The 27,932-nt window shown below is 53.4% G+C and overlaps 1 protein-coding gene across 1 annotated transcript; it reads left to right on the plus strand.

Annotated features, from left to right (window-relative positions):
* RIMS3 (regulating synaptic membrane exocytosis 3) lies at positions 1–27,874 on the plus strand. The gene is made up of 6 exons (XM_006125948.5): positions 1–426; positions 19,812–19,953; positions 20,665–20,777; positions 24,915–25,016; positions 25,790–25,929; positions 26,945–27,874. The coding sequence occupies exons 1-6, from the start codon at positions 207–209 to the stop codon at positions 27,155–27,157; spliced, it is 930 nt and encodes a 309-aa protein (XP_006126010.1). The 5' UTR covers positions 1–206; the 3' UTR covers positions 27,158–27,874.
* The last annotated feature ends 58 nt before the right edge of the window (positions 27,875–27,932 follow it).

A 27,932-nucleotide genomic window follows, 5' to 3' on the forward strand; every position in this document is an offset into this window, starting at 1 on the left:
TTTTACTTTGCACACTCAGGGCTATTTCCTCCTAACAGCTGGCGGGACCCCCCAGGCTGCAGCCTCCCGTCTCTTCTACTCAGGAACGACCCGGCGGCTGCGTGAGTGGGAGCCTCTAACAGACTTTTCCCCTTTGTCTCCTTTTCCTCCCCCCAGCAGTTGACCCCGCCCAGGAGCCCCCCAAGACGGAGAGCGACTAGCTGACCATGTTTAACGGGGAGGCCAGCTCCTCCTCGGCTAAAAATGTGGTCCGCAGCTCCAGCATCAGCGGCGAGATGTACAACATCGAGAAGAGCAGCGGGGGCAACCCGGACTCAGCCAGCATCACCTCCAACAAGAAGAGGCGCTCGAGCCTCGGGGCCAAGATGGTGGCTATCGTGGGGCTGTCCCAGTGGAGCAAGAGCACCTTGCAACTCAACCAGCCTGGTAAGAGCAGATCTGTGCTGTTGAGGGAGCTGGGGGGGGGGACCCCTTGTTTCCTGTCCAGCTCTTTTGTTTGTCCTTGGACACTGTCCCGTCCGTCACACCCAGCTCAGGATCAGCGGCTGGCACAGGGCGTGCCAACCCAGCAGTGGCTACAGCTCGGGAAGTGCTCACACATGCCCACGCCACCTGCCCTGCCCTTCCTCTGCCAGAACAGCGCTCAGCTGCGAAGCATGCAAGTAGGGGAAACACGTTCTGTTCTGTCCCCTCTGCTCTCGGTCGTTGTATCCACGGGGGTGAGGCAGGAGGGATGCTGGAGAACAGTGCTGGCCCAACATAAGAGCGGCCAGGCTGGGTCAGACCAAAGGTCCATCCAGCCCAGTGTCCTGTCGGCCGACAGTGGCCAGTGCCGGGTGCCCCAGAGAGAGTGAACGGAACAGGGGATCATCACGTGATACCTCCGTTGTCACCCATTCCCAGCCTCTGACAAACAGGGACGCTATTCCTGCCCATCCTGGCTCATAGCCATTGATGGACCTGACCTCCATGAATCTAGCTGGTTCTTTTTGGAACCCTGTTAAAGTCCTGGTCTTCCCAACATCCTCTGGCAAGGAGTTCCGCAGGTTGACTGTGTGCTGAGTGAAGAAAAACTTTTTGTTTGTTTGTTTGAAACCTGCTACCTATTAATGTCATGTAGTGACCCATAGTTCTTATGTTATGGAAACAAGTAAATAACTTTTCCTTATTCACTTTCTCCACACCAGTCTTGATTTTATAGACCTCTATCTTATCCCCCCCTTAGTCTCCTCTTTTTAAAGCTGAAAAGTCCCAGTCTTTTTAATCTCGCTTCATATGGCACCCGTTCCAAACGCCTCATCATTTTTGTTGCCCTTTTCGGCACCTTTTCCAATGCCAAGAGATCTTTTGTGAGATGAGGCAACCACATCTGTATGGCTGGGGCTTTCGCACCTGCCCTTGCAAAGCTGAGACACAGCAGGTGGGAACTGGGGGTCCTGGGGAACATCCTAGGTCCAGCGTCTTCAAGCCTGATCCAAACGCCATGGAAGTAAATAGAAATCTTTCCATCTGCTTCCGTGGGCTTTGGATCAGGCCACGCGTCCCTTCCTCTCCTACCCTAGCACATGAGACTGTGGGTAAAATTTTCGGAGCGTGCCTATGGGGGAGCTGTCCCTGTGCACTAGAGGAGGTGAGGCACCAAACTCCGACTGATCTTCAGTAGCACCGAGCTGTCTCATTGCCCTTTGCGCCTGTGAGATGCCCTAAGTGATTTAGGAGCCTGTGATGATCACGTTGAGTGAGATTTAGGCTCCTGAAGGCTGACGTTGATTTTGAACATGGGTCCTAGAGATATCTAGGTGCCCAGCTCCCTTGGGGATCAATTTAGGTGCCTAAGTACCTTTGAAAATCAGTTTAGTAGGCTTTATTGAAAGTTGGACAGCCCCGCTCCCCCAGACCTCTTAGCACCATCCTGAGCTGCTCTGTCTGTCACAAGTGATTTTGAAGGAAAGATAAGCGAGTGTGATGGGGTGAATCACAGAAGTCCCTGTAGGGTTGTGCCCCGGTGGGCTGATCATGCCACCAATGCTGAGCTTCCTGCTTTCTGGGGCTTCCCATCACCCTGTCCTGCTGGGCCAGACTGTATCAAAGACCACTGAAAACCAAGGTCTGATGGTTTCCCACTGTGTCAATAGACTTTCCCCCAGGACGGGAACCCTTTGTTCGGCATCCCCCATCCCCATGGAAAAATACTAGGTCCAAGATGGATACCAGTCCCAGGTGGCATGGTCACATGTCTTTCTAGGACCAACCACAGTCTGGGCTTATAGGACAAACACAACCATCCACAGGTCCTTGGTTTGAAAACTGCGTCATTAGCTCCCTGAAGTATCACTAATGGCCGTCATTAGCACATTTAGAAGCACGGACAGATTTACATTTCATATTCCTAACTTCAGATATGAAAATGATCCAGGCACAAAAATAGGATCTACGCATTCAGCAGAGTCTAACTGTAAAATTGATGTGACTTAGCCTGTTTTGCATAAAGCATCTTTGAGTTATGCATATTCATAGCCATAAGCCAATTCTCAGAAAGCATGGGAGGGCGGTCTCATGAATGGGACGGCAGAAGCTAGAGGCATGGTCCCCAGACCCTTCCAGAACCTGCCCTCGGAAGGAAATGGAACAAAACCTCCTATTCGTATTAAAGATCATGATACGTTTACCTAAACCTCCTCTCCGTCCTGCTGCAGGGCACTGCACAGAGACAACACGCAGGTGCCTGGTTGTTAAAACCACATGGCAATGTAGACAGAACCCAGTGTTGGGAGCGTCTGGATCGCTGGCCTTCCTTGGTAATAAAACCAAGCCGGGGATTATCAGAGGCTTAGTGTTATGGTGACTCACAAACGTTGTACTTCTTGAACTCTCCCGGTATCATGAAAGCTCCCTGCACTGTGAACACAGTCATGCAGGTGGAGAGTCGCCTTCTACTGGTATAGGCTGTTGCCCTCAATGTTCTAATATGGGGCATATTTATAACGGCCCACTTGCGTCCACACTAGTCGGGGCATTAAGCTAGCGCAACGAGGGGTAACCTTGGCTAGTGAGTGGGCACATCAGTGGCCCTCCATCTCAGCGGGCTACAGGATTGTCATAACCCACATGGTCTCCCGGGATAGGGTAGTTTTGTTCGCTGTGCCTATGTACTTAGAACTGTGTTTCTTAAACCTTTTAAGACTGAGGAACACCAAACAATAATGTTTTCATGAGGACCACCAAGAATTTCTTGAGAGGAAAAAAGGTTGGGGGGATATTATTGAGAAAAAAAGGGTCGGGGAAAGTTATTGAGCAAAAAAAAGGGGGGGGGGAGAGGAGGTTGCCTGCCCCTTTAAGGGCGGCCATTTTGAATTCTGTTGTTTTCCGCGGCACACCTCCGACTGCCTCGCTGCACAACACAGTTTAAGAAACACCGACTTAGAATGTGCAGGCTGTGCCGATTGAACGGTAGCAGCGCTTTGATTGGCTGCAGAGGGAGCGCCCTGCTCTCACTGTCACTGCTGTGTGCAATCAGCCCGCCCCTCGCTTCACGGGCCCTGGCTTTATGGGGGTGTCACTTCAGTGACACTGGGAGGAAAAAGATGCGGCTGGAAGCTAGTGGAATCTGGCAACCCTGCCCTGGGCAACGATACACACAATGTCTCATGGGCCACACACAGAGCCCTGCTGGGCCGCATGTGGCCTGCGGGTTGCAGGTTCCCCTCTGCTGATCTAGCTGTTTTGGTAAAAGGTCGGGGAAGAGCCAGCCAGGTGATGTGATCTAAATGGTGTTCTAGGCCAGTGGCTCTCAGCCTTCCCAGATGTCTGTGCCCCTTTCAGAAAGCCGGTTTGTCGTGTGTACCCCTAAGTTTCATCTCGCTCAGAAACCACTGGCTCACACAATTAGCCAAAAATAGAAAAGCGAGGCAGCACGCTGCTCCTGAGAAACTGCTGACTCATTTTACAGTATATTATAAAATAAATCAATTGGCATATAAATACCGTACTTACATTTCAGTGTTTAGTATACAGATCAGTGTAAACAAGTACAGTATGGAATTCTTGTTACTGACTCTGCTAGTGCGTTTTACGCAGCCCGCTGTAAAAACGAGGCATATCTAAATGAGCTGATGTGCACCAGGGAAGACTTCTGTGTACCCCTAAGAGTATATGGACCTCTGGGGGGTACACAAGACAAATCTGAGGCTAGAGCAGTGAGAACGGCAATTCTAGGCTTTGTACAGAGTAAAAGAGCACTATTCCTGTCAGCGCTGATGCGTTTAGTGCCCCTTAATTAAAGCTGCTGAAAGCTGACTTTCCTCACCGAGCTGTCCTATTCCCGTGTGGAGGCAAATGGCCGTGGATATTGGTTTGGTGCGGTAGAAATTGGGGTTGAGTTTCTGCGGCAAATTGGAATCCCTTGATCCAATGACTCAGATACATTTTGGGCCAAATCCTCAGATTGTCTCACCCTCAGAGGAAAAACTCCTGTAGGATTTAGTGGGAGCAAATAGCTCAGGATTAAAGCTGCAATTGTTTCGTCATGAAACCTTAATATAAGAAGTGCTAGGGGAAGGAAGATGCTAATTCCAACTAGTCGTATAGTCTGGCTCTGGGAATTTTTAAGTGCTGGAAATAGATCTTTTCAAAAACACCTGGAGAGCCCATTTTAGCCCAGGCATTTTCTCTGAGTTATTGCTTTTTAATTTTGGTTCTCATTGGCATTTCGCGGTTCAGTAAAGTGCGTTACATAGGGAGAAGGAGTTAATTTAGGGCCGGCAAGCCTTGCAATCTGAGATGCTTCTGAAGGGTTATAATTATCCCAGCAAGCTAAGGAAAGAGAGCATCCAAAAAAGAATGATGCTGGACAAAACTCCACCCAGAGACAACAGAATCCAAACCTACCAGGGTCCCCTAGAACTGAGGGAGAAACAATCTAATGCTTGCAACAAAACAAATCATCTGGAAGCAACTGACTCTAAAAGCAGCCCCTCCTTCCCAGAATAAATAGGGGCGGGCCCAATTTTTCACGGATGTCAACATTTGCCAGCGAATCTGCGCTGCACCTGTAGAGCAAAGAGCCAGCACACCGCATCAGCACCAGCACCTTCAAAAACAAACAAAAACAACCTCCCCCCCCACGCACATACAAGCCCAATTTTGAGAGGGGAACTTGAGTGCAAAGCCCTGGTGCTGGTCCCTCGTTGCGGGGTGAATTCCTTCCACAGTCCCCGGCGCTGTGCCCCTAAACATGGGCCTTGTGACTGCAGGATGGACGCGCTTGCAACTCTGGCAGACAAGTCACAGGGCCTACCGAACCATGGCGGCCTACAAAGGCCTTCCAAATAGGCCGCTTTATACCAGGGACGCGTGCACACCCCACCCATCCTGAGGAGCAAGCCCCTGTTCAAAGCACTCCGAGGCTCTGCCAGGTGTTGCAGAGATGGGTTGCAATTGACCATGAGTCAATCAACACCAGCCAGCCCTTTCCCAATAGACCTGCTCCTTCACATGGAGCAGTTTAGACTGGGCCTGCGTCACTGCAGCAGCAAGGAGCGGAGAGGTTCCCCCCGCCCCCATGAATCCCTCCATGGCGCCCTGCTGTTTCCAGCACCATGGACAGCTCTCAGGGATATAAGGCATAGCGAGTTAGGCAGGCATAGTTGCAGGCTTCTGGGAGGGCTGCTGGAGACCTAAGCCTAGATCCTCAATGGTATTTAGGGTTCTGGAGCCAGGGAGGGAGGGTTGGGTTAGTGGGGTGCATGCACAGAGGGGACACCAGTGACAGGCGAGCACAGCCAATCGGAACTGATGCGGGTTGGCACCAGATCTGTGTCTAGGCACGTGTTCCTGTCTTTCCCATGCATGATCTCTGGGGGACAACAGATCTGTGCCAGCCTGCCAGACCCTGCTCCCTTCCCCTCCCTACGCTCTCTTGCTTCGTTCCCCACCGACAGGGACATCTTGCCCCTGAGAACCTGGCCTGAAATTCCTACCCGGGAAAAGCTAAAAGTCACAGATGGATGGTTATTAACAGGAGCTCCACTGTCCTGGTTTTCTCCCCTACCAGCCAGGGAGCTGCCAACCCACCACGATCTGGACTCGGTCCAGCACCCACAGCTTAAACCCCCCCCCCCCCACACCCGACACTCTTCTGGCTCCCGGGTTGGCAGCTTCAGAAGAGCCCAGGGCTGAATGGGCCATGGAGAGAGGCCAGATCTCCTGAGCGGGGTAGGGGAACACAGAGGGCGGTGGAGTAGTTTCATCTGCTCTGGATGGGAGAGGAGAAATCCCTATTCAGAGGTGCTGATTCAGTGCACTTTTCACTAGCACTGGATGCTCCCTCCACCACACCCCGCTGATGGGCTTTTTCCTTTAAACCCTGAAGGCAGAGTTCCCTCTAATCTTTTCCATCCATGTGTGGAATAAAATTTTATGTGCACCAAGGCAAGTGCGAATGTGCACCACCTGCAGAAACACACAACCTAGCTGTGGACGCTCTGCTAATCAACTGAGCAGCATCTGAATCTCCCGAGTGGCTGTACAAGCACCCAGCTTTCAGGGAACACTGCCTGAGGATGCAAGAAATTTGCAGGGCAGAGAGGTGTGGTTACCTTTCCTGGCATCCCAATAGTATAATCAGCTCTGTTGATAAAAAAAGCTTTATCTAGCTGAGCAACTCACAACGCTTAATGTATTTAGCCTCACAGCACCTCTGTGCAGTAGGGCAGGGACACTGTCTGAGAGGCTAAGAGACTTGGCCAAGATTACATACAGGGAATCAGTGTCAGAGCATAGACTCAGACCCAGCTCTCTGAAATCCTCACTAGTTCTCTAACCTCTGGGACATTCTCCTGCTGTTTGTTTGACTTGTCCCTGGTCTACACTAGGACTTTATTTCAAAATAACTCCCCTTAGGTCAAATTTATAAGTGAAGTGTTCACACCACCAAGCTCATTATTTTGAAATAACAGTAGTGTGGACATGCCAGTACTGCTATTTTGAACTAATTACTCCCTAGTGCTTCCTGGGGCTCTAAGACTGAGGTAGCATGTCCACATTAATGGAGCCTGCCACGGACTAATTTCGGACTAATGTCCATAGTGTGGACATGCTGGTTTGAAGTTGCTAAATTGGAAGTTAAGTTGACTTTACTCATTTTGAAATACTTCCCTAGTGTAGACCTGGCCTCACTGGGCAAATCTCACATCTAGTAACGAGGCTGGGGGGAAATAGAAATGGCAGGATGCACACAGCTGGAGAACCCATGTTCTGCACTGATGGCTCTCTTCAAAATGCTGTGGCAGAAACAGAGGATAGATCACGCTGGGCATCAGGCCTTGCCTAGAGGGAGGCTGGGGAAAAAAGGAGCCATTTATGGTTGAGAGAGGAAACAACATTATTGATTCTTTTCCTCCTCTGCTGAGATTGCCAAGAAACGGCCCCACTTGGGTTTGCAAGAGGCACCTGTGGAGTTAGCCTGAGACCTTAGCAACTCATTCCAGACCTGGGGTGAGTCTTGCTGGATTGTCAGCTGACAGCAACAAATGCTACTCTACTGCCTGGGCTGGGTTTGATCTTGCAACCTGGGTGAGGAAGATTTGTATTCCATTAATTATTCCCTAGCTCAGTCAGGTTCCTAAACCAATCCCTTGATCACTGGGGTTAAAGAATCCAAACCTGAATTCTAGTCTTGAATACTAGTACCCTGACTAGTCTCTAGTTCCCTTCAAATGAACCACTGAGCTGTAATGATCTCCCTGGGATGAGGGATTTCTCTTCCCCTACTTACAGTGTGAAATTCTCTGAGTTGGGTGGTGTAGGACAGACTAGATTTGAGGTGTCCAGCCAGTTCTGAAGCAGTAGCCACTATACTGCTCTAGCAAGCTAGCCACACTCGAGCGGCCAAATAACCACACATGGCTAGTGGCTAGCGTGTCGGACACCACAGGATTAGGTGATCATAATGATCTTTCAGAACGTAAAAAAAAAGTCGATGGATCGTCAGTACATAACCCACGCAGAGGCCTGTCAGTCACTTTGTCAGTTTCTTTGCCCAGTTCTGCTTAAAGACTGTTCAGATGAAAACAAAAGGAAATAGCCCCTCCAGGAATAAAGCTGAGCTCCCATTCCTCATATTAGCCAGCACGGGGTGCCTTCCCATGGGACTCCAGGGGGCTGTGGGGCAGTACTAAGCCATGTGGGTAAGGGTTGGGTTGCAAAACCCGTCCCTAAGTTAATAAGACAAATGTGCCCCGCTCCAGGCAGCAGCCTTGGTGCATTTCCAAATGCACCAGACAGAAATCAAGTTGCCAGGAACGGCAGCCTCCCTCATCCATTCTATTGCTTGTCACCCATCCCACAGCCTGCCTCCTCCTGCCATCCTGTTCCGACCCGTCTGACCCTTGGCTGTAACAAGGAAGTAATTGGATGAGAAAGGGAGATTTCCTTGATCAATTAGTGTCACATCGCTGAATATATATCCCAGGCACCAACCTGCCGCTAGACCTCCAGGGAGATAATTATGGGTAATGAAATTTTCCAACCTGGCCTGGAAATATTTCAAAATGTCAGAGTCGCAACAGGTGGACTGGGGAAGAGATTGTTTGCTCACAGAGGGCTCTAACTAATTTAATGAAGGCCCTGTCATTGCCAAGTCCCCTTCCGCTTCTTTACCCATCCCTCTGGCTCACCCTCAACTAGTTTTATGGGAGTGTGGGGGAGCAAGGGGTTCATGCCACAATAATAAAACCAAGGCCAAGATTTTGAACCTGCCTGCGTACAGCTAGGTCTAGCAGGCTGCAGCTTTCTGATCCAGCTGGCTCTTTAAATTACTTCTTCCCAGCTCTGCTGGATCCCGGGGCAACATGTTTCATCTAAAGAAAATTTGAATCAAAAACCTTCCAAACAAAGGGGGCTTTTCTTTCATGGGTACCTTGGCAGGGCTGCAGTTTCCCAGGGCTCTTCCATGGCTTGAGCCCAAGTTGGCTCGGACTCTGTTTCCATTCCCCTGGCTTAACAGAGATTGACCAGCAATCCTCTCCTTCACCAAGAGCAGGAGAGGCAGGTTATATACTTCCAGGCTCCCCAGAACTTGTTCTGATTGGCTGAGAGAGAGAGACAGAGAGAGAGGCCTTGCCCACCTAAGCCCTAAAAGGAACAGTGGCCTCATTTATCTCTGGGTCATTTCCTCTCTCCCTGCAGTAGCCTCTGTGGTTCCCTTGGCCTCTGCTTGCCCGAGAATTCCTGAAACGTAGTAATCTGGTCTCAAGATGTCCCCATATTTCCTTAAAGGGCAAGTGTGCCCCATTACTCCATGCACCATTCATTTTAGGAAGGAACCTTCCACTTCCTGTTGGTGTCCGTGGGATTTGTGGGCTATCGGCTCCCCTGAAAGTCAACTCGCTGTTATTTAGGTGCCAACCTTTGGAATTAAAGAGCCAAACATTGGGCACCTAAATTAATAAAGGAAGTTGGCCTTGCTCCATATTAAGATAAACTTAAAAAACAACAAATGGTCTGGTAGCACTTTATAGACTAACAAAACATGTAGCTGGTATCATGAGCTTTCATGGGCACAGCCCACTTCTTCAGATGACTGGAGTTTGAAGAAGGGGCTGTGCCCACGAAAGCTCATGATACCACCTACATGTTTTGTTAGTCTATAAAGTGCTATCAGACAATTTGTTGTTTTTTAAGTTTATCTTGTACAGACTAACTTGGCTATCCCCTGAAGCTTCCATATTAAGAGTATTCCCAGAGAAAACTCTACAAAAGAAGCATTTTCTCATTCTTTCCAATTTTTTCCATAGAAATTGTCCAGCTTTTTAATGGAAAAACTGAAATTTTTGGAGGGAGGGGGGTCAGAAATCAGACTATTTCAAAGGAAATTTTTTTTCATTCAGATTTCATTTCTTACTCCTGTTAACAATCTGTTCTTAAAATTGTCAGCAAAAGATTTGTGTTGAAAAATTTTACCACGCAGTACTTCTAAGACAGACGGACCAGACACGTGAGGTCTAGTTTCTAACAAAGGGCCTGACGTGTGGTGTGTTTATTTAGAAAGGAAAGATGGACTAGTGGTTAGAGTGTTAGACCAGTGTGGGGGCCACATGGGTGGCCCTCCTTCCTCTCATGAGCTGCAAGATTGTTGTAACCAAGACGGTCCCCCAGGATGGGGTAGTTTTGCTCACTGCTCTGGCATCCCTAGAATGTGTGGGAGGTGCCGATTGACCCATAGCAGGGCTGGGATTGGCTGCAGGGCGTACGCACGGCTCTCACAGTCACTGCTGTGTGCAATCAGCATGCACCTCGCTTCACGGGCCCTGGTTTTACGTGGGCGTCACTTGAGTAATATTGATAGGAGGAAAATTGATACAGACGGAATCCAGCAGAATGTGGCAACCCCGCGCAGGGGCAACGGTGAATCCAATGTCTCCCGGGCCACACATAGATGGGTTGCCCACTATTGGCGTTAGACTGTTACATGGGTCAGTTGCTAGTTCTGCCAGACTTCCCGTGGGACCTGCACAAGTCCTTAGCCTCAGTTCCCAGACAGTGATTGTGGACAATAGCTCTGGTCTGCCTCCCAAAGGAGGGTGGGGAACCTCAGTCCATTAGCGAGCGTGACGTGCTCATGTACTATGATGCAGGGGCTGGAGAAAGCTTAGGAAGTGACTTATCAGAGCTGCCCGTCTCATCTCAGACAGAGAATAGGAACCCAAATCCTCAGGGGCAAGCTGAATTCAGCCCCACCTCAGCTTGCAGGAGAGATGGCCAGGGAAGCCCACCTCGCTTTGTCCAGCTGAGGGGAGAACCCCTCTGTTAGGATATCAGGAGACAGCTGCTCCTCTGTGCTTCCCTCCGGGTACTGTTTGTAGAGGCCTCCATCAAGATCGGGGCTGCGGGTGAGATGGCGGTGTGACGGCGCGTTGGGGGTTCCCCGTCTCCTGCACCCCGAAATGGCACAAACAGACTGCACCAGCCAGTGGAATTGAGGGTGGTTTATTGCTCCTCCAGCACAGCGCAGCACAGATGTAGTCTGGTCACAGGAACTGGGCTAGGATGCCTCAGGCCCCCTTGAGATGGGGGAGACTGGGCCCCTAAACTCCAGCCCCTTCCCCTAGGCTCTCCTCCATGCCCTCCGACAGCCAGCAACCAACTCACTAACTTCCAGCCCTGCCCCCAGCCAAGGCAGCATTCCACCTTCCTTTGTTCCTCTCCATGGGGGTGTCTGGCCACTGGTTTGCATAGTGACTCATCCTGTTTTGCTGGGTCGTGGTACCCACGGCAGCCAGTGAGGGTTCCCCCAGAGCCAGCAGCATAGAAACCAGCCAGGTACCCCCACTACGTCACAGGCGGAGAACCCAAGTCTCCAGTCTTCCATGCCAGTGCCCCCTCCCCTAGGGTAAGTCAAGGGAAGCTGCTCAGCCTCTCTTTTCATACCCTGCAGTTGGGCCAGGGGTGTGGCTGGCCCCGTGTCCCCTCTCCCCTCCCCAACCAGACAGTGGGCGCTTTGCTGGCATTTTACTACGGAGTGGGTCTTGTGGATTATTTGTGGGCAGGTGGTATTTGGATATGGGCCCAAGTTCATTGTCTCATCAAGGAAGCTGAATTGTAACTTATCGGAGGAAAATCCAAGAGGAAACCATCTCCTTCCATTCTCGGTCCCATAATGCATCTGGCCAGGGGTGCAATGCAGGGAAGGGAGGGGAGGCAGGTTCCTTCCTGACCCTGGCAGCAATCCTGGTAGGCCCTGAAGCATGAAATTGGTTTGGCCCTATTTGTGTAGCTACATATAGTAGTGGTTCAAAATATAGAAGGGAGCATGGTCTGAAGAATGGATTAAGAGCCGGGATGCCTGGCTTCTGCTGTGGCCAAGCTTAGGACACCCTGTGCCATGATTCCAGCTGGCTCAGGCTGAGCACATGAGCCTGGGAAGTAGAAAATCACAGAGCCCCACAGGCTCCAGCAGCCGCTGCTGAGAGGCCACCCTTGCTAATCATCCCAGCCAGGTCTTGTCTCCTTTCTGCTATGAAGGTTCGATTCCAGGCTCTGCTACTGCCTCCCAGGGTGACCTCGGGCAAGCCACATCCCCACGCCACGCCATGTGCAAAAGGGGGGAGCGGCCTGCATTTCTCAGACAGACGCTGAGGCTTGGGTTGAGGCGCTTGGATGAAAGAGGCAGAGAACAAACTAGGGATGTTAAAACGGGGGGAACTGGGTAAACGTGCAACTGCGGAATGCCTCCGGGGACTGGTTCTTTTCCACAGGCTCTGAGTCACTGCAGCCCCGGCTGTGGTCACCCGCCCCATGCACCAACTGGTTTCACTGAGGTCAGGGTTGAATTCTGCCTTTCCGAGGCTCCAGTACAGCTCCTTGGGCGGCTGCCCAGCCATGGCCTCTTGCCCCCAGGGAGGGGCCCTCCTTTGTTAGCTGAAGAGGAGGCCCCATAGCCTCCCCCCTCATGTACTTTTCTCCCCTGGCTGAGGTGGGGGCCCTGGTGCCTGATGAGTCACTGCCCGGCCCTGCGGGTAGCTGGGGGATGCCAAAGCGAATTAGCATCAGTGCAGGGAAGGCAGTGCATGAACCCGCTTTGGAGGTTGGGGAGGGGTTGCCGTGGCAACCAGTGACTGGAACATGAAGGTGATGGGGGGGGGGGGGGAGAAGTGCATGTAAAAGGCTGATCAGAAATAATCTGGGAGCAGAAGGGGCCACGGGAGCACCAGCGGGGAACGGCGCACCAGCCTGGCCTGGCTTTCCACCTTCACAGCTTCATCTGTGTTGCTCCAGAGGAGCCCCAGGTGGCTGCCTCATTTTTTTTCTTTTGCGCGGTCTCGCTCTCCCGGCCTCCCTCCGTCTCAGGCTGCGATAGCGAAGGGAAAACTCAGCCGCTAGCCCTCCTTCCTGCCCTTCTCCTGAGGCCTGGGCAGCCAGGCGTCCCCTCCATTGGAGAGGCCAGGCATCGAATTCCCTCCGATGCAACCCCATTTGCACCAGCAGAACAGAGGGACTGGGAGCCAGAGTCTGACGCCGCGGCTGCAGCTGGCAGTTGCCTCCCAGTGCACGTAGCCAGGCTCATGCCAAATTGGCTCAGGCTAGTGAGTCTAACAATTTGGCGGTGGCTCTGCCTTCCAAGCTGGGTCCCTAGACAGCAGCCGCTGCTCTCTGGCTGCCCAGCTCTGAAAGTAGCACAGAATTATTGGGAGCAGTAGCACAACCCCCCTACAATAACCTTGTCTCTCCCTGCCCCACAATGCTTTTTGGCCTCAGGATCCTTACAAGCAGAACCCTGTGAAATTTCAGATTTAAGTGGCCAGAATTGTGAAAGTTAGGATTTTTAATATCCCATGACCAGGAAGTAGGGTTGCCAGGTGTCCGGTTTTGAACCGGACAGTCCAGTATTTGAGCTTTCTGTTCAGGAAACAAATTGAGAAGATAGAACTGAGAAAATAGAAATGTCCGGTGTTTGCTAACTAAGATGTCACGTCGATTGTGATGTAATGTCAAGCGTGTCCGGTATTTTTGTTGAAACCATCTGGCAACCCTACTGGGAAACAGACCCTGAATTTTGTAAGGCCCTAATTGTGAGCTCAGAGGACCAAAGCAATCAAAGCCTATGGTAAAGGCCTTGGCTATCAAAGCCTATGGTAAAAGCTTGGCACCAGCCCCCTTTCTCTGGAGATATTTAAGAACAGGTTAGATAGACATCTGTCAGGGATGGTGTAGGTGGAGCTTGGTCCTGCCTTGAGGGCGGGGGGCTGGACTCGATGACCTCTTGAGGTCCCTTCCAGTCCTATTATTCTATGATTCTATGATTCTATGAATTTCACCTCAGATGAAAGGAGCAGAGCACCCGCTACCCCCAGCAAAAATCCAAAGAACTTCGATCTCGACACAGGCCCCAGCCCTTCCAGGACACGTCTCCCTGCCGGCACCTGTGTGAACCTCTAGGTAGCGAGATGCCCAAACCATCCAACACAGCAGAGGAGCAGCCCCTGGGTGACTGCTCCCATGTCAGCCTGACAGTCTCTCTGAGCCGGAGAAGGAGGCAGCCCTGTCTGATTCCAAATGAGGCATGCCAGCGCGCCCGGCCCTGCTGCGTCAGGGACTGTTCTCCGTGGCTCCCCCTTTCTCTTGCTTCTCCGATCCAGCCACGTTCCTCTCTCTGGATCCGGAGTCCATCCCAGAAGAGGGGAGGACTCTCCCAGCGCCAATAGCCCAGCAGGGAGGAGAGAGCGGGGCTGGCTGTAGGGGGTCCCACTGCATTGCAGACAAAATTACCATGGCAACACTCGCCAGGAAGATGCTGCGCAGAGGCAGAGTCGAACTGAAAGGGTGGGGGAGGGGGAGAGACGAACTCCATCCCAGACTTTTTGGGGTGCCTTCCCCCATCTCTCTGGCTTACACTTCCCTCCTCCTTGAAGAGTTTACTGGGGCGTTGACTCTGCATGTGCTTGGACCCTAAATTAAAACTAAAACGGGCACCCATGGAGCAAGGTTCTCCCACATGCAGTTCGAGGGGGGGAGGGGCGCAGATCGGCCATCAGCTCCCTTCTCCAGCCTTGCTAAATTGCCGACAACTGGGCATAAAACTTCCGTCGCCTGCCCTTTGCCTGGACAGTGGAAAATGGATCGGTGTTTGACTTGCCCACAGCAAGGAGTTACTAGCCAGGAGAGGCCATCAGTGGCAAGTGGCTCCAACCCACTGCCACTGGCCTCCGTCGCCATGGAGACAAGCAGGGCCCCTTTGATCGCCTGTGAGGTGCACGGAGGATGTTTCAATAGAGCCCCGTTTGGTTTGGGACCCCAGTCCCGTTGCGGGAGGCTCTCCAGGGCTGGCCTCAGGGGAAGTGCCGAGTAGACGCTGGGCGGGGCCGGAGCTCTCACACACGAGCTGAGTTTGCAGGGTTGAGCTCAGCCTCTGGCCGGTAACCCCAGCGAGGGATGTAGGGCAGTTTTAGGGGTGAAGGGGTGACGCCGAGGACGGGGACAGACTGCAGGGAGGGGGAGTGTCCACTGGTGCAGTGGCTCTCAACCAGGGATGAGGGTCTCCTCTGGGGGGCCATGAGCAATTTTCAGTGGGGCCACCCAGCAGGGCCCCACACTAGCCCTGGCTTCTTTATGCAGGAAAACAGGTGGTGTGGCCCAGGTAGAGATTTAACAGCATGTGGGGGGAGCCTCAGAAAGACCCCCTCTGCTCTGGGGGGGGGGTGTAATAGTGACCGTGGCTAGAAGGAGAAACACCTGAGGGGGGGCTGTCTGCTCAGTGCTGCACGCCAGAGGAGTTAATGATGGTGTCACTGAGGCAGATGTGGTGGGGGTGGAGTGGTTGCCCTGAGATGGGAGGGTCCATGCTGGAATCATAGAGGGGGGGCCCTTGGGGCTAGGGCGGTTGCGGATGGGGTCCATGCTGGCCGTGGGCTTACTCTTGCAGAGGCACGTTTCTCCGCTCAGAGGTGAGGCGAGCCTGCGCCAGGCGCCGTGGATGGCTTTTCCAGTAAATCCTGGGTTGCGTGAATCCTGGTGAATAATTGATCAAAGGCCCCAGAGCAGCGCGCCGGGAGATGGGGATCAGAATCTCATGACGGAGCTCTCGCTGCCTCGAGTCCTCTGATCCTGTCACCTGCTGCAAACCCCTCCCTGGGCTGCTGGGCGGCGCGCTTCCCATTGGGCAGCGCTGCCGCACCACTCCCTTGCCTCTTTGGAGGAGGGAAAGGGCAGGATAGCAGCAGCTCTGACGCGTCTCAGCTTGAGGGCGATATTTCAGGGGAGCATTATCCGCCCTGTAACTGGCAGAGAGCTACAGCTGCCCTGCTGGGGAAGGGATGGGTGGGAGGGAGCTGGTCTCGTTCCTTGCCAACATTACCCTGAATTCCACCAGCCACGTAGCTAGCAGCTAGAGGGAGGGAACGCCATCACCTGCTTGCTGTTTAGGAACCTGGGCGGTGCCAAGCTGTATCAGACCTGCCCCCGCGGCTCTGAGTGCCCAGTGCCAGCTGCGTTAGAAGAATCACAGAAATGTTGGGCTGGAACAGACCTTGAGAAGTCGTCTAGTGCGGTCCCCCGTCCGAGGCAGGACTAAGTATCATCTTGCCCACTCCTGACAGGTGTCTGTCAAACCTGCTCTTAAAAGCCTCCAGATTCCTCAACCCCCCATGGAAATTAATTCCAGTGTTTCACCACCCTGATGGGAAGGTTTTTTTCTTAATCTCCAACCTGAACCCCCTTGCTGCAATTGAAGCCCCTCTCTTCTTGTCCACAGTGGATAAGAACAATTTATGACCCTCTTTATATCTATCTTCGGAGACTGCTATTGTGCCCTCTCGGCTTCTCTCCTCTGCACTAAATAGTTTCCATCATCTTTAACCCATTTTGTTGCTCTTCTCTGGGCTTTCTCCAGGCCTGCCGATGGGGGGAGGAGGGAAAGGGGACAACTGCCCCGGGGCCAAGGCTCCCTCTAGGCTGTGTGGCAGGTAACTTAACGAGTTACAGCTGCTTAACGAGCCCCGCCCAGCCAAGGGCTCAGGATTTGCCCACGGAGCTGCCTGGCTGGAGGAGGGGCCCTCCTCCCTCAGCGACAGAGCAGTGAGTGTCTCCCAGCCTGTAGGGAGGGGACGTGTCCCTATCTCACTGCTCTGTCCTCCTGGACAGGGAACTGCTGCTGAGGGAGAAGGGCCCCTCCCCTAGCCAGGTGCAAAGCCCTGAGCGCCTGGCTGAGGTTCGTTAAGCAGCTGCAGGGCCGTGCTGCTGCGCAGCTCAGAGGGAACCTTGCCTGGGGCCTGGGGTTCAAAGGGGTTCAGGGCTCCAGCCGCTGCTGTGGTGCCCAGAGCCTTGAGCCTATTAAATTGCCGCTGGAGCGCTGCCACGGTGCTCCGTGTGGTATTTAGGGCTCCCTCAGGAGGGAGGGGCACCTTGTAGCGCACTCCAGGCCGCACTGAGGGGGTGGAGGGCAATGCCAGCTGCCCTCAGCCTAGCCCCTTCCGGGAGCATGGAACCACCACCCCCCTTGCCCAGAGGCCTGGGGTGGCTGTCGGCTCCCCTGGCTTTCTCCAAAGTGCCCACATTGTACCCAAAGGGCGGGCGCCAGAGCTGGACACTGCACTTGCTGAGACTGTATCAGAGCCGAGCCGAAGGGAAGAATTACAGCTCCCCCCTCGCTTCCCCCCCTCACACAAGGCACAGGAGCTCTCATGGATAATTCCCTGCTTACCTGCCCTCAGGAAGAGCTGCTTCCCAAGGCCCATCGGGCAGAGGTTGGCACATGCCAAGTAGGCAGGGACATGGAACTATTTTTAGGCTGGAGGTGCTGAACTGCAACCCCCCTCCGTTTGTTCACGATGACACCTAGAGTCGCCAGCTCTCTGGATCGGGTGGACAAGATGGTGAAAATGGCATCCGGTCGTCTGACACATCCCCTCCCCACAGGTTGGGAGACACTCGTTAAGCTGGGAGAGCTGGCAACCCAGCCAGAGCCGGGGGCGGCTGTGGAGGACTCCAAGGCTATGTCTACACTCACTTGCTCCAGAAAATATGCAAACGAGGCTAAGCGTGGAATATTGCTGAGCCTCATTTGCATACCTAATGAACCACCATTTTTTCAGAAGAGGATCTTGCACTAGAAGGAGCTGTTTACACTGTCCCCTCTTGCGCAGAGCCGTTTATTCCTGCAGAGTAATCGGCATAGCGGCGTTGCGTAAGAGGGTTTTTGTTGCGCAAGAAGGGGCCGTGTAGACAGCTCCTTTGCGCGCAAGAACCTCTTCTGCAAAATGGCGGCTCATTAGGTATGCAAATGAGGCTCAGAGATATTCCACGCTTAGCCTCATTTGCATATTTCTGGCCCAAGAAGCCACGAGCGTCGACATAGCCCAAGTAGCAGTGAAAGTTCCAGGGACAGTGGCCTGGACTCTACGAACTGAGGGGATGGGGGAACCCTGGAGGGGAGGGGTGGCAAAGCCGGCAAGACCCCAGAGGCATCGCTTGGAGGCCAGGAGCCGACAATGGTTGGCAGTGGGGCTAACCCCTGGGCATGGGGAAGCTGGGTGCAAAACCTGCGGGTACTGCAGCAGCCCCCCCTACTTCCCGCACGTTCACATCCCTTCCAAACCACCTGCTTCCACCCCTCCAAAGTACCCGTGGATCCTCTCGTTATCCATAGAAACAGCCAGCCCTTTGCTTTAATCCCGCTGAGTCCTGGCCTTCAGGTCTTTGACTCTATTCAGGTTCTTACACCGTGCTTATCTCCATGGCACCTGAGCGCTCTCCGGCAAAGCAGCGAGAGCGGGGACTGGGCTCTGCAGGCGTGGGGTTGATTTGTTCATTGTTTCTTTCCCGGGGGGAAATTGCATTTGGTTTACAACCTCCCCCTCTGCCGTTGTTATTTTTTGCTGGGAGGGGCGAAGGCAGGTGGCGCGAGCAGCAGAAGGTGGCGAGATCAGTGGTGGCTCCGGGTTGCTGTCCCCCAAGGAGCAGCCCCCCAAGGAAACCTGGAATTCTGCACAAATGAGCATCCATTAGAAAAGGTTCAGAAAAGAGCAACTAAAATGATTAGGAGTTTGGAACGGGTCCCATATGAGGAGAGGTTAAAGCAACTGGGACTTTTCAGTTTAGAAAAGAGGAAACTGAGGGGGGATAGGAGAGAGATCTATACAATCATGAGTGGTGTGGAGAAGGTGAATAAAGAAAAGTTATTTACTTGTTCCCATAATAGAAGAATTAGAGGACACCAAATGAAATTAATGAGTAGCAGGTTTAAAACTAATAAAAGACAGTTCTTCACACAGTGCACAGTCAACCTGTGGAACTCCTTGCCTGAGGAGGCTGTGAAGGCTGGGACTATAATAGAGTTTAAAGAGAAGCTAGATAATTTCATGGAGGTTAGGTCCATAAAAGGCTATTAGCCAGGGGGTAAGGAATGGTGCCTTGGCCTTTGTTTGTCAAAGGCTGGAGAAGGACGGCAGGAGACAAATCGCTTTATCATTGTCTTCGGTCCACCCGCTCTGGCTGACATTGGCCACTGTCAGAAGACAGGACACTGGGCTAGATGGACCTTTGGTCTGACCCTGTGTGGCCGTTCTTACGTTCTTATGTTCCCATGTTGCCATGCAGTCCCCTGGGGCTGGAGGAGCAGGGCTGCATTTATGGTCAGCGGGAATGGGGGCTTAAAGGCTGGTCAACCACAGTCCCAGCAGCAAAGAGCCAGCTGCCACTCCGCATCGGAACTCAAAATACTGGACAATCAATGAAACCAAAGCCCCACCTCCCGGGGGCACTGTGGTCCTCCTCACACTTGAGATCGGGATATAAACGGGTAACTGATTAATTGGTTACCTGGTAAGCAGCACCCTTACTGGATAATGCTTGTGGGTAACTGGTTAACTGACACCCAGCCTGGCTGGAGCAGCCCTCCCTACGGTGCCAAGGCCAGGATAGTAGCCGGTAACCCTGCAGGGCTGGGAGCTGGCAGCCGAGCCCTGCATTGAACCATGTACCTGATAGAATTTTTATCGGTTTGGCGGTTAATATTTTTATAGTGTTTTTACATCCCTAGGAAACTGAGGCACGGAGGGGCGTCATGCCTTGCCCAAGGTCAGTGACAGGGCTGCAGATAGAATCTGGTAGTTCTCTCATGCTATGCTTCTGCTTTCACCACTACCCATGACAGCCCTGGTGACCCCACAGGGGTCGCCTGTCCCACGAGGGTGGTGTCATGGTGCATGACCCCATGCCAGCAGCCTTTGAAGATGGAAGAGGGGGGTACAGAGTGCGTTGTCCGGGGAAGGGGAGTTTCTGTAGTGCCCAGCCTGGCTTATCTGGGTGTCTGCTTCCAGAAGGCGGCCCGAAGAAGCTGCGCAGTAACATCCGGCGGAGCACGGAAACCGGCATCGCCGTGGAGATGAGGAACAGGGTCACCCGGCAGGGCAGCCGGGAATCCACCGACGGCAGCACCAACAGCAACAGCTCCGATGGCACGTAAGGCCCGGGGAGCGGGATGGCTGGCCCTTTAGTGTACAGAGCAGAAGGGGAGGGGAGCAGCAGCTGTTCTCCTAGCACAGGAGCGCTCTGCCTGTCCTGGAGCGAGGACGGATGCTGGAGGCTCTCTGGTTCATGCATGCACCTTTCCACCCGGGGCACAGCTTGGCTACCATCAGCTCTTCTGGTGCCCCGGCTCAGACCGAGCCATCGGGCCCCAAGGAAGTGCGCGGAGGCAAAGATCTCAGCTCTCTCAGCTGTGCCCGCCAGCATCAAGCTGGTCTTCTCAGGCGGAACCTCACCCCACTTTGGGGTGACTGCCTGGCTTTCCTGCACCCCAGATCCCTGGGCAGAGTGGGTCAGATCAGTCTGGAGCCTCCTCATGCTGAGTTCCTGGGATCCCACAGAAATCAGAGAAGGCCAGGGGCCGCTTGTGGCCATCTCCTCTAGGACCAGGCTGTTCCCTGCAGAAGCGTCTCTGCTGCTCTGTTCACCTGCGTGGGTGTCCCACCATTGCCCTGGGAAGGTCCGTTCCCCAGCTGACGCCCATCAGGAAATGGCACGAGAGGTTTGGGTAATTCGTGTTCGCTCAGTGCTTTGAGATCCTCGTGCAAGGCGCACTATCCCCGTGCAAAGAATCACCAGCAGGGAAATCCAGTGCTTCCCCGTGGCATGTCTCACTCATACAGTCCCTCCTCCCCCTTTTCTCAGATTCATTTTCCCCATGACCCGCCTGGGAGCCGAGAGCCAGTTCAGCGACTTTCTAGACGGGCTGGGGCCGGCGCAGATAGTTGGCCGGCAGACACTGGCGACGCCGCCGATGGGTGAGTGCTCGCAGCTGGCGCCGGCGGCCCAGCCGAAGGGAAGAGCGGGGAGTTGTGATGCTGGGGCCTGCCCTGTGCTCGGCCTATGTCTCCTGGTAGATGGAGTCGGACAGCCGGATCTCAGTGCAGGCTTTCCAGAGAGTGGCACTGAAATCAGGCTTAGGATCCGCCGCACAGGGAGCTTGGGTGTCCCAGACCTGCCTTCGCAAGCTGAGCGAAATGCTGAACGCTCGGCTGCCAGGCCTCGGTGGTTCGGCCAGACGACAGGAGCCAGGTGATTCTGTGGGGTGCAGGGGGGCCCCGGTTCTCCATCCACCCCAAGCCGGAGGGGAAGAAACTGGAGCAGTGAAATCAGACCCATGCACCAGCCCTAGGCGGAGGAGGAGTCACGGAAATAGCATTAATAGATCCAGACAGAGGCTGTTGGGGGAGCGGGGAGGTGTCTCCAACCGTGTAGCTCCTGGCCTGCTACCCAGCTTGTGGACCCCCCGCTCCACAGCTGTCTCCCTCTTGCTGAACCCCAGGCACTTAGCATCCAGGCTGGTTTCTGCAGCCTCCGGGACCTGGCTGGCGAGTGGCTCCTGTGCAGCCGGCCCTTTGCCCAGCGGCAGCAGGAACCCAATGAGCTCCTGGGAGCAGGCTGAGCCAGCCTTAGCCAAGGGGTGGGGAAGCTGAGCCACAGGGGCAGCTCTCACCCCAGTGGGAGAAGGGGGCACCCAGCTGGCGTTAACCCCTTCAGGGCCAGGCTGTGCTGCCCTGGCTTCCTGCTGGAATGCGGAAAAGTCTGCAAGCATGGCCCTGGCATTGTACCGTTACCGCTGGGGCCCCAGCAAGGAGGGACCCCGGCCCAAGCAACAGAAGGCGAGGCCCCATGGGGGTCATTTCTCTCCCTGGCTCAGCTTGGGATTTGAAAGGGACCCCAGGGAGCCAGGAACCAAGCTCCCCTTGGAAGGCATTTGCAAATCCCAGTTTTATCTCCTGCCTCCAGCGCTGCCCTTGGCAGAGCCACTCCTAACCAAGCGGCAGCGCGGGCGAGGCAGCAAGGCATCTGGGTTAGCACATGGGCATCGTAGGAGCAGGCAGGAGGCACCTGTGGGTACTGAAGAGTGCACGTGGCGATGCACAGATACCGCAGAGCCCCTGCCCACCCAGCGCCGGTGGCCCAGAGCTGGGATTTCGCTAGAGAGGTTAAACACCTGCTTCCTCTAGAGCATGGGTTCCCAAACTGGGGGGCACAAAGAAATTCCAGTGGGGGCGCAAAGTGACCCAGCCCCTCCCCATCATGCCCCCCTTCTCAAGAAAGAGCCCATTTGATCCGTCCATTCCTGCTGGCTGGAGCAATGCCTGCTCTGCTATTTTTGTTTTTCGGCTCTGGTCAGTGTTTTTTTTTTTTTTTTTGCTCAACAAGTGCGGGGCTGGGTGTATGTATTTTTTGGCGGGGCTGGGTGTATGTATGTGATGCCAAAAAGTTTGGGAACCACTGCTCTAGAGTGAAGTGGGCCCTTTTTCTATACGCCCTTGAGTTCCCAAGTGCCTTCGAGACCTAAGGATCCCACAGTTCATATGCCGCAGCCCTACAATGCAGCCAGCTCTGGGGTGGAGGGCAGAGCGTGCCCTTACAAACAAGGGCAGGCGGATTTTTGAGGATGGGCGGTGGAACAAAAGCACTTCCCGCCCAGGCAGGATGGGCAGGCCTTTGACTGGAGTTTTAAGACAGAACTCTCCACAGAACAGTATGGGGAGGGAGCGGTGTGGAATTTTCACATTTTCATCTCCCTTCCCTTCCCCTTTTTTCTTTTCCATCCAAATTTCCATTCAAGTCTTTGCCCCAGATTTTGAATGGTTGGGTGGAAATCTCCCAAAAACCAGAAGCTCGTTCATCCACCACAGCAGGATGAAGGTTTGGGGCTAGCTCCACTCCTGTCAGTGGCGTCAGGCAGCCCCACTGGTTAACCATTCACACCCCTTCTCACTTCCCCTGATGTGGTTTAGGAAGCCAGCCCCGGCATCAAAAAGGTTTGGAAACACAGGAATAGGTGACACCCGCCCCAAACGATAACTCCTCCCCCCAACGATTTTTCAAGAGACGAGAACTGTACCGTGCTCTTCACTCATTCTCGCCGGTCCCATTTCTTCCAGCGGCCCCAGCTCCACGTCTGATGTGCTTCTGAAATGTAGGGTTGCCAGATACTTTCACAAAAAATACCGAACATGGCAGGAAAGAAAAATTGGTTGAGCAAAAAAACAAACAAACAGGGAGCCAAAATTGTTGAGCACAAAAAAAAAAAAAAAAAGGTTGCTGTGACTTTAAATATTCCCACGATCCCCTCGCCAGACACAGAAGGAGAAGAATGTCCCCACCGAGAGAAACAGAAAATAACGGACATTTTATATGTCCGGTATTGTCTGGTTTTTTTACCAGACAGGGGCCAGAAATAACAGACTGTCCAGGCGAAAACTGGACACTTGGCAACCCTACAAAAAATGCAAAGTGTGTTTGAGAATTTCCAAGTTCATCTTGTTTCTCTTAAACCCCGGTGGGTCACCCCTTGCTCCGCCCCGCTCCCTCCCTGGGGCCACTCCGGTGCAAGGGGTGCAGGTGGTAGGCCAGGCACACGCCAGTGGAGTGACGGGGACCTACCTCCGTGCACATCCCAAGGGCTGTACCTACTGGGGCTGCTGCGGACAACGTAAGTGGGAGACCGAATCCGTGTCGTGAGCTGAAAACCAACCACAAAAGTTCATTTTCTTTTCTGTTCCTGCGGGTTTTTCTTCCTTTCTTCCTCCATCCGTGGTGGTTTCTGTTGTTCATGTCGTTCCAGGTCCTGCTGTCCCCACGCTGCAAAGCTGAGAAATTGCATTGTCTTTGCTTCCTTTTTCTTTAACAAACCCGCTCATCTCTCAGCCATTGGCTTGTTATTTCATTTTTCTCCTTTGGTGCCTAATGCTGAAGAACATGCTTTCTTCAGCTGCCACCTGCTGGCCAAAGCTAGGAATGACTACCACCGCCACTCCTCCAGGACAGACCTGCAGGCAAAACTCAATTTTAGAAAAGAGCGAGGGAGGACTGTGGGTGGAGAACGTACTAACGGAGGGACGATTCAGATAGAGAGCTGGAGAAGATACTGTTAAATATGACCTGGACTCTGGGGCACACCAAGGGCCCCATCAGAAATACCTTTGGGCTTGGGACAATAGGACATGGACCATCACTAGGGATGCTTTCACAGGGCTCAAAGTGGGCTGGAGGAACTGCACTATAGAGGCAAGGAAGTCATCCACTCCCCACATCTGAAGTGAACACATTGCTGGGTTCCCATCCACAGATCTCTTCCTATCCGCTGATATCTGCATCATTTTTGTGGATGCAGATACAATTTTTGCAGCTAGGACAGGGTTCCCTGTAAGCTGAGCATGTGGGCAGCCACCCAGGAGAGATTCAAATGCTGCCCAGCTGATTAGCAGAGTACGCACAGCTGGCAGTGGTTCACATCCACCCATGGCTCAGTGCACATAACGAAAATTATTCTGCACGTGGATGGAGAAAAATAGAGGGCGCATTGATCTAGAACCCTGCAAATGTGCAGATATCAGCTTTATAGCCACAGGTATCCACATTCATGGTTCATTTCTGCAGATGCAGATACAAATTTTGTATCTGTGCAGGGCCCGGCTCATGGGCCCACAAGGACACTGAGGCTGGAATGAAGACAATACCCACACTTCCTCACCTACTTGGGCAGCCCCAGTATTTACCTGCCTTGCTGAAGGACTCTCCTTCCCAAGGCGTGGCTGTTTGATCCTAGCGCATTCAGCCCCTAGGCATGTTCCTGTCAAAGCTCCCTTGAGGAAGGGCTGAGCCGGCTCTCCTGGGACGTCCTGTCTTCTTGTCGGCACCGCGGCCTCGTTCCTTTTGTTCTGCTGCGCTCCTGGCACCCGGTTCCAGCTGGGCCTTGCTCTACCATGCGCCAGGCACTTTCGACCAATGTCCAGGGTGCGAAAGACAGCAGAAGCCCCAGGCCGGTGTGTGGGCGAGTAAGGGAACGACATGGTGGCTAACTGGGACTCAGCCATTTGTCTCCGACCCAGCTCGGGGCTTGTTAGGACCCGAATCTCACCTCTCCCCTTCTGTCCTAGGCGATGTCCACATTGGGATGGTCGAAAGGAGTGGGCAGCTGGAGGTGGAGGTGATTCAGGCCAGGGGCCTCACCCCGAAGCTGGGGTCCAAGTCCATCCCTGGTAGGTATCCGTGCCAAGAAGCCCTAAGGAGGAAGGGAAAGGGCTGGAAAGAACATGAATAGTGCAGATGGCTTGGGTGTGCTCCGATGCCCTGTTCTTGTTTGACTGGGAGTCAGGGTCCTGCCTATGCTGCTTGGGACCAAATTCATCCCCAGTGTAAACCCAACAGAGTCCTGGAGCTTTAGGGTGGTGGGGGTGGAGTCTGGGAAGGAGTTAATGCCTCCGTCTTGCTCTCTCTCATGTTGCTTAATGACACACCCCAGTAACAGAGAGATGCCCCCCAGGTTCCTTGGGGATCCCCTCCAGTTGTGCTGTGGTTAATCCTTGGGGTCTGCTCTGCTTGGAGGGGGAGCAGAGGGGCTTGTTGGCGGAATGCACCAGGCTGTGCGGGAGTTCAGGTTGTTCTATAACAGACACACTGAGCCCAAAATCTACCTGGCAAAGAAGTGAAAAGTCCCTGCACCCCCTCCCCCGCCCCAGCCATTGCCTCAGAGATTGTACCATAACCCAGCAGGATCTTCCTTCCAAAAATTTCAGATCCCCCCCACCCCACAAACAGACCAGACTTCCCTCCCTATTCCGTCTGCACGGTGCCGGGAAACCACACACCCAGGGCCTGGGCATCCTGACAGGTCAGCATCCCTGTTGAGGAGTGTTCCTGGCAGTGCGTGCCTCAGTTTCCCTGCGGTAGATGAGGCCCACTGCCCAGCTGGTACTGTGGAGGATCAGCACAGCTGGTTTGCGTCTGAGCTTCTGTCTCTCTTGCAATGCAGCAACTTATGTTAAAGTTTATCTGCTGGAGAATGGGACCTGCCTGGCCAAGAAGAAGACCAAGATGGCCAAGAAGACCTGGGACCCATTCTACCAACAGGCACTGCTCTTTGACGAGGGCCCGCAAGGCAGAGTCTTGCAGGTGAAGTAATCCCTTTGCAAGGGGAGGTGGGCAAAGGCCGTGTCTTAAAGGGAAAGCTGCGGGTGTCAGTTCCCTAATGGCTGACTGTAGAGAGACCCGGTCAAATGTCCTGTCTCTGACGGGAGAAGCAGATCCAGGATCAATCAGGGAGGGAACTGGGAGTCTGGATTCCTGGGTTCCCGCCCCAGCTCTGCCCTTCATTTCCTCCCTGAGGCACCTTCCCCTCTTGGCACAGTAATTACCGCCAGGCCAAGCAGAGGCCTCATTAACGAAGGTTCGTCAAGTGCTTTCAGCACCTGGGACGGGAGGGACTTTTGACCTTTCCCTGGATCCAGTCGCTCAGAGGTGCCCACGTCTCATCGGTGGCCAGGCTGGCAGGGAGCCGAGGGTCAATATCAGCACCCAACCGGGTGAGTGTTAGGCTGACGGAGGGAGCGCTCCAGAGCCAAAGAGGCTGAAATCCTGGGGGGCCTGTTGGAACTGCAGTTAGCCAGAGAGGCGAGTCTTTATCTGTGTCGGTCAGTGATGGGCAGCCGAGGCTGGTGAGTGGGCTGCACCGAGGAGCCTTCCTCCTCAGCGAGCCGCAAATTTGTCATCCCCAAGATGCTCTCCTGGGAGAGGGTGGTTTTGTTCGCGGCGCTTGCGTAGCTAGAATTTCCGGGGGGGGGGGGGGAAGGGGGGTGCCGACTGCACTGTAGCAGCGCTCAGTTTGGATGCAGAGGAGCGCCCGGCTCTCTGTCACTGCTGTACGCAATCAGCATGCACCTCACTGCGTGTGCCCTTGATTTCTGTGCATGTCACGTTAGTAATACCAGAAGGAAAAAAAAAACCCTATGTGGACCAAAACCAATGGCTTCCATATCCCCCAAGCTAACACCTCTTGGTGTGACCCGCCCGGTTCCCCCCTCCCCGGCTGTAAGTAGTGGTGGCTGGAGAAGAGTCCCAAGGTTTATATGATGCTCTGGACACCACATGATACAGGTTCTGTTTAGCTCATGAGGGTTCCTCCCCGTAGGTGATCGTCTGGGGCGATTATGGCCGCATGGATCACAAGTGCTTCATGGGTATGGCCCAGATCGTCTTGGAAGAACTGGATCTGTCCAACATGGTCACAGGCTGGTACAAACTCTTCCCCACTTCCTCGCTGGCGGACTCCACCATCGGCCCACTGACGCGTCGCCTCTCCCAGTCCTCTCTAGAGAGCTCCACGAGTCCTTCTTGCCCCTAAGGGGCAGGGCTCAGGGCTGGGGGGGGGGGGAGCGGAGGAAACAAGCTGGCCTACCAAACCTCTTGGCGGAACGGCTGTAAATATTCTGTGTCTGGTTTTGTTTTGGTTTTTTTCTCTTCCTGAAATGAGCTGCTCTCGACGCGTTCCTTGCCAACCGCAACGTCCCACCACACAGGCAGGGGACTTGAATATGAGGGCGCACGGGAGGGAGAAACAAGAACAAACTTGTGACGCGGAACAAAAGACGTGACCATCCGAGGAGCGATCCTGAGACTGTTACCACACCTCATCGAGTCCTGCTCGGAAAAGAGTCAAAACGATGGACTGTATTTCTCATCTGAATTGCTAGCGGAAGCCTCTTGGATCTGATTCACTCAATCCCACTGCAAGTAGCATGTTAACGCCACTTTGTTTCACCTCAGTTTTGTTTTCCTGACCCTTGATGGGGAAAAAATAGCTTTTTCTTTTTTTAAAAAAAAGAAAGAATATATTCAGCACTACGACTTTTTTAAAGGAATGTAGCATCTTCTGACATTATGTAGCCTGCCACGTGCTAATTTAACACATGTTTTCTCTCTGCAATATCTAGGAGGGTTACTCTCTCCTTACCAACAGGAACTGTCTGCCAGTCACTTGCTGTTTTGTTAGTTCCCTGACACAAATCTTGCAAGGTTAAGCAAGCAATCTGTTGATCGCTTTTTTTTTTTTTTTTTTTTTTTTGTAGCATGTAGCTTGTGACAAGTGACTCTGCCAAAGGAGGAGGGGAAGAAAAAGA

The sequence above is a fragment of the Pelodiscus sinensis genome, chromosome 26, assembly GCF_052426305.1.
Source record: "Pelodiscus sinensis isolate ZL-2025 chromosome 26, ASM5242630v1, whole genome shotgun sequence".
NCBI classification, from domain to species: domain Eukaryota; kingdom Metazoa; phylum Chordata; order Testudines; family Trionychidae; genus Pelodiscus; species Pelodiscus sinensis.

Bases quoted from the DNA above. Each gene is read 5' to 3' on its own strand.
- RIMS3 (XM_006125948.5), top strand. From the start codon at position 207: ATGTTTAACGGGGAGGCCAGCTCCTCCTCGGCTAAAAATGTGGTCCGC. The intron at 427-19,811 runs GTAAGAGCAGAT...GTCTGCTTCCAG, and splicing joins CTTGCAACTCAACCAGCCTG to AAGGCGGCCCGAAGAAGCTG. The intron at 25,017-25,789 runs GTAGGTATCCGT...CTTGCAATGCAG, and splicing joins GGGGTCCAAGTCCATCCCTG to CAACTTATGTTAAAGTTTAT.